This window comes from Entelurus aequoreus, linkage group LG23 (assembly GCF_033978785.1).
Source record: "Entelurus aequoreus isolate RoL-2023_Sb linkage group LG23, RoL_Eaeq_v1.1, whole genome shotgun sequence".
Lineage (NCBI taxonomy): Eukaryota > Metazoa > Chordata > Actinopteri > Syngnathiformes > Syngnathidae > Entelurus > Entelurus aequoreus.
This window is the reverse complement of record NC_084753.1, coordinates 41,919,958-41,929,957: the sequence shown is the minus strand read 5'-3', so window position 1 is coordinate 41,929,957 and position 10,000 is coordinate 41,919,958. Positions and strand designations below refer to the sequence as shown.

The window sequence follows — 10,000 nt, the reverse complement described above, 5'->3', positions numbered from 1 at the left end:
TTCCATGCGCTGAAGGTGCAGCTTCCATGCGCTGAAGGTGCAGCCTTCATGCGCTGAAGGCGCAGCCTTCATGCGCTGAAGGCGCAGCTTTCATGCGCTGAAGGTGCAGCTTTCATGCGCTGAAGGTGCAGCTTCCATGCGCTGAAGGTGCAGCCGTCATGCGCTGAAGGTCCAGCTTTCATGCGCTGAAGGCGCAGCCTTCATGCGCTGAAGGCGCAGCTTCCATGCGCTGAAGGTGCAGCCGTCATGCGCTGAAGGTCCAGCTTTCATGCGCTGAAGGCGCAGCCTTCATGCGCTGAAGGTCCAGCCTTCATGCGCTGAAGGTCCAGCCTTCATGCGCTGAAGGTGCAGCTTTCATGCGCTGAAGGTGCAGCTTTCATGCGCTGAAGGTGCAGCCTTCATGCGCTGAAGGTGCAGCCGTCATGCGCTGAAGGTCCAGCTTTCATGCGCTGAAGGTGCAGCTTTCATGCGCTGTAGGTGCAGCCTTCATGCGCTGAAGGTCCAGCCTTCATGCGCTGAAGGTCCAGCCTTCATGCGCTGAAGGTGCAGCGTTCATGCGCTGAAGGTGCAGCCTTCATGCGCTGAAGGTGCAGCCGTCATGCGCTGAAGGTCCAGCTTTCATGCGCTGTAGGTGCAGCCTTCATGCGCTGAAGGTGCAGCTTTCATGAGCTGTAGGTGCAGCCTTCATGCGCTGTAGGTGCAGCTTTCATGCGCTGCAGGTGCAGCTTTCATGCGCTGTAGGTGCAGAGGACAGGAAGTACAGACCTTCATCTTCAGGGACTTCTTCAGCTCCTTGATGACAGTCTCTCGGTCCTCCAGCTTCATGCCCACACCTTCAGCGTCCGTGATCTCCGCTCGCAGGGCGGCCGCCCGCACCTCCACAGGGGGCGGGGCCTGTCGGGTCACGTGACGCTCGGTCATTGCCAGGCTCCACCCAGACCACCACGACGAGGGCCTCACCTTGTTTGGAGGCTTCTCCGAGTCGTACTCTCCCTCCTGCATGGCGGTGGCCATCTTGTTCATGGTCGCTATGACGACGCAGCAGGACTGACGCAGGCACTCGTACGCGTTGGCGCCCGGGCTGCCGTAAATCTGCAACAGGGACCAATCATCACAGTCCATACAATCAAGCTAGCAAACCTGCTGGTTAAAAGACATCCTGCGTTTACCAAACCGGCTCAAACACTTGGCGGGTAAAAGAACACTCCAAAGTAAGGCTGCGCTTTTCAAAATGTGTTAGCTCCATGCTAATTTACACTGGATATGCCATATACATGCTATCATTAGCATTAGCTATTTTACACAGCCATTTCAACACCTCCAAAAGATGCAATCCAAGTCCAATCCAGTCACTTTTAAAGGACATGTACGTATAATCAACCTTGTTTCCAAGTCACTTTTAAAGGACATGTACGTATAATCAACCTTGTTTCCAAGTCACTTTTAAAGGACATGTACATATAATCAACCTTGTTTGAAAGTCACTTTTAAAGGACATGTACGTATAATCAACCTTGTTTCCAAGTCACTTTTAAAGGACATGTACGTATAATCAACCTTGTTTCCAAGTCACTTTTAAAGGACATGTACGTATAATCAACCTTGTTTCCAAGTCACTTTTAAAGGACATGTACGTATAATCAACCTTGTTTGAAAGTCACTTTTAAAGGACATGTACGTATAATGAAAGGGTATAAAAGTGAAAGGTAGCACAGGAAGTGGAGTGTGTGCACACCTGCTCGCCCGCCTTGAACGCCACGTCCTCCAGTTTGACGGCCGCCAGCCCCTCCTGCTCCCCCAGCGGTGACATCATCTGCGCGGCGGCGGCGGCCACCTCCTGCAGCACGGCCACCACCCAGGTGAGGTGCTTGCGGCAGTCGCCCAGGGTGTCGCACACCTGCGGGTGAGAGCGCACCTTGAAGAGCCGCCACACCTGCCGGGGGTCACCCGGGGTTACCTGCGGTCTGAAGGTGAGCGCGGAGGGGATGCCCGGGGCGTCGGTGCCGGGCATGCGGCGCCGTATCTTCTTGCAGAACTGCCGCACGTCACTGCAGGAGGTCTCCAGGTCCTTGAGCAGCACAGCCAGGTCCGTCTTCTCCTGCCCCGCGTGGAGGAAGGCCCTCAGGCGGCCCACCTCCACCGCCATGCAGTCCAACGCACTCTGGGTGAACTGGAGACACCACCTTAGTTCCCGGACAACACCCGACTGCTGGAGAGTGTGTGCTCACCCTGATGTGGTCGGCCAGCTGCACCGTGCAGTCTTCACCCTGCTCTGCCAGGTGGATGCTGTACAGGTGCTGCACACACACACGCACGCACGCACGCACGCACGCACGCACGCACGCACGCACGCACGCACGTCAACATATACGTATAATCGTTGTTTCCAAGTCACTTTTAAAGGACATATACGTATAATCGTTGTTTCCAAGTCACTTTTAAAGGACATATACGTATAATCGTTGTTTCCAAGTCACTTTTAAAGGACATATACGTATAATCGTTGTTTCCAAGTCACTTTTAAAGGACATGTACGTATAATCGTTGTTTCCAAGTCACTTTTAAAGGACATGTACGTATAATCGTTGTTTCCAAGTGAGTTTTAAAGGACATATACGTATAATCAACCTAGTTTCCAAGTCACTTTTAAAGGACATGTATAATCAACGTTTTAAAGTCACTTTTAAAGGACATGTACGTAGAATCAACCTTGTTTCCAAGTCACTTTTAAAGGACATGTACGTATAATCAACGTTTTAAAGTCAGTTTAAAGGACATGTATGTAGAATCAACCTTGTTTCCAAGTCACTTTTAAAGGACATATACGTATAATCGTTGTTTCCAAGTCACTTTTAAAGGACATATACGTATAATCGTTGTTTCCAAGTCACTTTTAAAGGACATATACGTATAATCGTTGTTTCCAAGTCACTTTTAAAGGACATATACGTATAATCGTTGTTTCCAAGTCACTTTTAAAGGACATATACATATAATCGTTGTTTCCAAGTCACTTTTAAAGGACATGTACGTATAATCGTTGTTTCCAAGTCACTTTTAAAGGACATGTACGTATAATCGTTGTTTCCAAGTCACTTTTAAAGGACATGTACGTATAATCGTTGTTTCCAAGTGAGTTTTAAAGGACATATACGTATAATCAACCTAGTTTCCAAGTCACTTTTAAAGGACATGTATAATCAACGTTTTAAAGTCACTTTTAAAGGACATGTACGTAGAATCAACCTTGTTTCCAAGTCACTTTTAAAGGACATGTACGTATAATCAACGTTTTAAAGTCAGTTTAAAGGACATGTATGTAGAATCAACCTTGTTTCCAAGTCACTTTTAAAGGACATATACGTATAATCGTTGTTTCCAAGTCACTTTTAAAGGACATATACGTATAATCGTTGTTTCCAAGTCACTTTTAAAGGACATATACGTATAATCGTTGTTTCCAAGTCACTTTTAAAGGACATGTACGTATAATCGTTGTTTCCAAGTCACTTTTAAAGGACATGTACGTAGAATCAACCTTGTTTCCAAGTCACTTTTAAAGGACATGTACGTATAATCAACGTTTTAAAGTCAGTTTAAAGGACATGTATGTAGAATCAACCTTGTTTCCAAGTCACTTTTAAAGGACATATACGTATAATCGTTGTTTCCAAGTCACTTTTAAAGGACATATACGTATAATCGTTGTTTCCAAGTCACTTTTAAAGGACATATACGTATAATCGTTGTTTCCAAGTCACTTTTAAAGGACATATACGTATAATCGTTGTTTCCAAGTCACTTTTAAAGGACATGTACGTATAATCGTTGTTTCCAAGTCACTTTTAAAGGACATGTACGTATAATCGTTGTTTCCAAGTCACTTTTAAAGGACATGTACGTATAATCGTTGTTTCCAAGTCACTTTTAAAGGACATGTACGTATAATCGTAGTTTCCAAGTCACTTTTAAAGGACATGTACGTATAAACGTTGTTTCCAAGTCACTTTTAAAGGACATGTACGTATAATCGTTGTTTCCAAGTTACTTTTAAAGGACGTGTACGTATAATCGTTGTTTCCAAGTCACTTTTAAAGGACGTGTACGTATAATTGTTGTTTCCAAGTCAATTTTAAAGGACGTGTACGTATAATCAACCTTGTTTGAAAGTCACTTTTAAAGGACATATACGTATAATCGTTGTTTCCAAGTCAATTTTAAAGGACATGTACGTATAATCGTTGTTTCCAAGTCACTTTTAAAGGACATATACGTATAAACGTAGTTTCCAAGTCACTTTTAAAGGACATGTACGTATAATCGTTGTTTCCAAGTCACTTTTAAAGGACATGTACGTATAATCGTTGTTTCCAAGTCAGTTTTAAAGGACATGTACGTATAATTGTTGTTTCCAAGTCAGTTTTAAAGGACATGTACGTATAATCGTTGTTTCCAAGTCAGTTTTAAAGGACATGTACGTATAATGGTTGTTTCCAAGTCACTTTTAAAGGACATATACGTATAATCGTTGTTTCCAAGTCAATTTTAAAGGACATGTACATATAATCAACCTTGTTTCCAAGTCAATTTTAAAGGACATATACATATAATCGTTGTTTCCAAGTGAGTTTTAAAGGACATATACGTATAATCAACCTTGTTTCCAAGTCACTTTTAAAGGACATGTACGTATAATCGTTGTTTCCAAGTGAGTTTTAAAGGACATATACGTATAATCGTTGTTTCCAAGTCACTTTTAAAGGACATATACGTATAAACGTAGTTTCCAAGTGAGTTTTAAAGGACATATACGTATAAACGTAGTTTCCAAGTCACTTTTAAAGGACATATACGTATAATCGTTGTTTCCAAGTCACTTTTAAAGGACATGTACGTATAATCGTTGTTTCCAAGTCAGTTTTAAAGGACATGTACGTATAATCGTTGTTTCCAAGTCACTTTTAAAGGACATGTACGTATAATCGTTGTTTCCAAGTCACTTTTAAAGGACATATACGTATAATCGTTGTTTCCAAGTCACTTTTAAAGGACATATACGTATAATCGTTGTTTCCAAGTCACTTTTAAAGGACATGTACGTATAATCAACCTTGTTTCCAAGTGACTTTTAAAGGACATGTACGTACACACACGTCAAGGCCTACATGCTTAGTATTGACAGGCAGATAGTACAGATAGTACCTGGTAGTACTTGATGGCCTTGGTGAGGGACTCCACGTTGACCGTCTCGTCCAGCTGGTCTTTGTGCAGCAGGTCTATCAGGAAGTCCAGGGAGCGCTCGTGGACGCTCATCTCAGAGTACAAAGAGCCGATCTTCTTGAAGACCTCCACGCTGCACTGGGACAGAGCTCTGGCACACACACACACACACACACACACACACACACACACACACACACACACACACACACACACACACACACACACGGTGTCAGGCATGTCCTCGTGGGGACCAGTACACACCCTGCAGTACCTATATTTCACCACTTGTCACACACACACACATGTCAGACATGTCCTCGTGGGGACCAGTACACACCCTGCAGTACACACCCTGCATAAGCTACGAACAATGGGAGACCGGGCTTTCTGCTCCGCCACTCCCAGTCTGTGGAACGCTCTCCCTGACCACCTGAGGGCACCACAGACTGTGGATGCTTTTAAAAAAAGGCTTAAAAACCCTTCTTTTTAAAAAAGCCTTCTTTTTTTTTTTTTAGATATATGCATACTAATTTTAGCTATTTGGTTGTTCTAGTTTTTATTTGTATTTATTTTTTATTATCTTTTTATTTATTTTTTCAATACACTGTAGCACTTTGAGGTTGTTTACTCAATGTAAAGTACTTTTTACAAATAAAATATATTATTATTATTATTATTATTACATACGCACACACACACAAATACCAATACATGTTATACTATGTTTCACCACTTGTCATACACACGTTACACTTTGAAGTCATGAAAATTGACCATTTTTAAAAACATTTTTAAAATGCATAGAGCCAAAAAGGAGGCTATTTTCTATTGATTTCAGTGCATTGGACCCCACAGTGTGAGTGAAATGTCAGAGTTTTTGGTTCCGCAGAGATAGAAATTCAAACATACGTAAACACACACACAAATGTCAGGCATGTCCTCGTGGGAAGTGGTCCCCAACCACCGGGCCGCACAAGAAATTTAAAAAAAAAAAATAATAATAATTTTTTTTTCTTTTTTCTTCTTAAATCAACATAAAAAACACAATATATACATTATATATCAATATTAGAGATGTCCGATAATATCGGCCTGCCGATATTATCGGCCGATACATGCGTTAAAATGTAATATCGGAAATTATCGGTATCGTTTTTTTTATTATCGGTATCGTTTTTTTTGTTTTGTTTTTTTTTAAATTAAATCCACATAAAGAACACAAGATACACTTACAATTAGTGCACCAACCCACACATTTACACTCATTCACACAAAAGGGTTGTTTCTTTCTGTTATTAATATTCTGCTTCCTACATTATATATCAATATATATCAATACAGTCTGCAAGGGATACAGTCCGTAAGCACACATGATTGTGCGTGCTGCTGCTCCACTAATAGTACTAACCTTTAACAGTTAATTTGACTCATTTTCATTAATTACTAGTTTCTATGTAACTGTTTTTATATTGTTTTACTTTCTTTTTTATTCAAGAAAATGTTTTTAATTTATTTATCTTATTTTACTAATTTTTTTAAAAAGTACCTTATCTTCACCATACCTGGTTGTCCAAATTAGGCATAATAATGTGTTAATTCCACGACTGCATATATCGGTTGATATCGGTATCGGTAATTAAAGAGTTGGACAATATCGGAATATCGGATATCGGCAAAAAGCCATTATCGGACATCCCTAATCAATATAGATCAATACAATCTGCAGGGATACAGTCCGTAAGCACACATGATTGTATTCCCCCCCCCAAGCGTTGACCGGTCCGCAGCTACATTGGGGACCACTGCTCATGCGGACCAATACACACCCTGCAGTACCTACATCTGACCACTTGTCATACACACTTCACACACCGAAATCATGAAAAGTCATTTTCTATTGATATCAGTGCTTTGAATCCAAATTCTGGACACTATCGCCTGAGTCCAATGTCACACACACACACACACACACACACACACACACACACACACACACACACACACACACACACACACACACACACACACACACACACACACACACACACACACACACACCTTGCCTACTTTGTGTGGACCCACGTTTGATTAGTGCAGGGGTCGGCAACCCTAGTGGCTCTCTGGAGCTTTTTCAACAATGTATGAAAAATGGAAAAAGATGAGGGGAAAAAATATATTTTTTGTTTTAATATGGTTTCTGTATGAGGACAAACATGACACAAACCTCCCTAATTGTTATAAAGCACTTTGTTTATATTAAACATGCTTCACTGATTCCAGTATTTGGCGAGCGCCGTTTTGTCCTACTCATTTTGGCGGTCCTTGAACTCACCGTAGTTTGTTTACATGTATAACTTTCTCCGACTTTCTAGGACGTGTTTTATGCCACTTTCTTTTTCTGTCTCATTTTGTCCACCACACTTTTAAGGTTGTGCATGAATGCACAAAGGTGAGTTTTGTTGATGTTATTGACTTGTGTGGAGTGCTAATCAGACATATTTGGTCACTGCATGACTGCAAGCTAATCGATGCTAACATGCTATTTAGGCTAGCTGTATGTACATATTGCATCATTATGCCTCGTTTGTAGCTATATTTGAGCTCATTTAGCTTCTTTTAAGTCATCTTAATTCAATTTATATCTCATGACACACTATCTGTATGTAATATGGCTTTGAAGTTTTTGCGGCTCCAGACAGATTTGTTTTTGTATTTTTGGTCAGTAGGTAGTGAGGGCCCCCCTTTCCACTATAGCTAGAATGATGAAACAAACATATCTAGCACTAGATGGGAGTAGAGAGTTGCAACCTCACTTCAGAATGCAAAACACACAAAGTAAAAAAAAAAAGAAGTTACTTCTGTAGTTGTGAAGACCGAGCGCTGTTGCTAGGTAGATTTGACCGTACACACACATAGTAATAAGTTCTGTGAGTTGGCCATTTTTAAGGACAGCAAAGTACTCAATGACACACACACACACACACACACACACACACACACACACACAGATCACGGAGGTCAAAGAAGGGTGAAAGTACTGTTGATATTTGTGTAGCGTGGCCTGCAAGAGACTGAGGGAGTACACCAGACCACCGGCGAAGCTCAGCTGCTCCCCGAGTGAACCTCTTAGTCCGGTCCTTTCCACGCAGTTCTCGTTCAGGTCAAATTTCTCCTGAGCTTGTTTGCTGATGAGCTCCGCCTACACACACACACACACACACACACACACACACACACACACACACACACACACAGTAAATGTAGTGTGCAACGTAAGGTGTGTGCTCAGCTTGTGAAGGTCACGTTCACCTTGCAGACCAGGCGAGGGATGAGCAGCAGCACCAGAATGCAGGCGTGGTCTCCACCGTGACGCAGGAAGGACTCTGGCATGAAGGCGGTCAGGAGAGAAACGTGTCTGTTGGCCTGACACACCTCCATCTTCCTCAACTCCATCTCGATGGCCTACACACACACACACACACACACACACACACACACACACACACACACACACACACACACACACACACCGCATTCTATGATACAGTAAAGTATTGCATAGTAATGCACAGAATGACACTATATAGTAATGTATATTATTACAGTATATTATATTGCACTGTATTGTATTATGTGGTAATGTATAACTTATTGTATTGACCTATATTATACAGTATTATTGTAATATAGTATTTGTTATATGCTATTATATTATTTATTGTATAGTATCATATCGTAATAGATGGAAATATATACTATTGCATAGTATTTGATAATAACTTATAACAATGTATTCTATTGTATTATAATAGTATTGTATTGCATTATATAAGATTATACAGTAATTTGTTAAAACAGTGTACCTGCTCGACCACATGTTGTACGCAGCTTTTGCTTGCTCACATAAGTGACAGCAAGGCTTCCTTGCTCAACAGCCACACAGCTTACACTGACGGTAGCCGTACAAAAACAACTTTAACACTGTTACGTTACAAATATGCGCCACACTTTGAACCCACACCAAAAAAGAATGACAAACACATTTCTGGAGAACATCCGCACTGTAACACAACATAAACACAACACAACAAATACCCAGAATCCCATGCAGCACTAACTCTTCCGCTCAACCGACGCACGGAGAGGGGGGGGAGGGTATATATATATATTATATATATATATATATTATATATATATATATATATATATATATATATATATATATATATATATATATATATATATATATATATATATATATATATATATATATATATATATATATATATATATATATATATGTATATTATAGTGGTGGTATAGTATTATATAGTGTTTTATAATAGTAGTGTAGTATGATAGTGTTTTAAAGTAGTATTATAGTATTATATAGTGTTTTATAGTAGTAGTATAGTATTATATAGTCTTTAAAAGTAGTATTATAGTATTATATAGTGTTTTATAGTAGTAGTATAGTATTATATAGTCTTTAAAAGTAGTATTATAGTATTATATAGTGTTTTATAGTAGTAGTATAGTATGATATAGTGTATTATAGTGGTAGTATAGCATTATATAGTAGTAGTATAGCATTATATATTAGTAGTATAGCATGATATAGTAGTAGTATAGTATGATATAGTAGTAGTAGAGTAGAGTATTGTGTATGATGTGTCACATACAGTATATACAGTACCTTAGCGTAGGCCTTAGTCTCAGCAAACTTGATCTTAAAGTCAAACATTTCTGCAGGTGGCTGCTGCAGGAGCTCTGCGGA

The 10,000-nt window shown here is 40.4% G+C and overlaps 1 protein-coding gene across 11 annotated transcripts in view; it reads right to left on the bottom strand.

The window, feature by feature from the left end:
* LOC133640799 (dynactin subunit 1-like) overlaps positions 1-10,000 on the bottom strand; it is a 268,257-nt gene that overhangs the window by 182,173 nt on the left and 76,084 nt on the right. For all 11 annotated transcript variants that reach the window (XM_062034461.1, XM_062034459.1, XM_062034460.1 and 8 more), the window contains 9 exons: positions 9,920-10,000; positions 8,533-8,685; positions 8,262-8,422; positions 5,203-5,371; positions 2,229-2,297; positions 1,958-2,170; positions 1,736-1,897; positions 961-1,092; positions 766-894 (listed from right to left, as the gene is read on the bottom strand). The exon at positions 9,920-10,000 is cut by the window's right edge and continues 36 nt beyond it. In XM_062034461.1, the coding sequence (XP_061890445.1) occupies positions 766-894; positions 961-1,092; positions 1,736-1,897; positions 1,958-2,170; positions 2,229-2,297; positions 5,203-5,371; positions 8,262-8,422; positions 8,533-8,685; positions 9,920-10,000 (1,269 nt within the window). The remainder of the gene's footprint in view (positions 1-765; positions 895-960; positions 1,093-1,735; positions 1,898-1,957; positions 2,171-2,228; positions 2,298-5,202; positions 5,372-8,261; positions 8,423-8,532; positions 8,686-9,919) is intronic.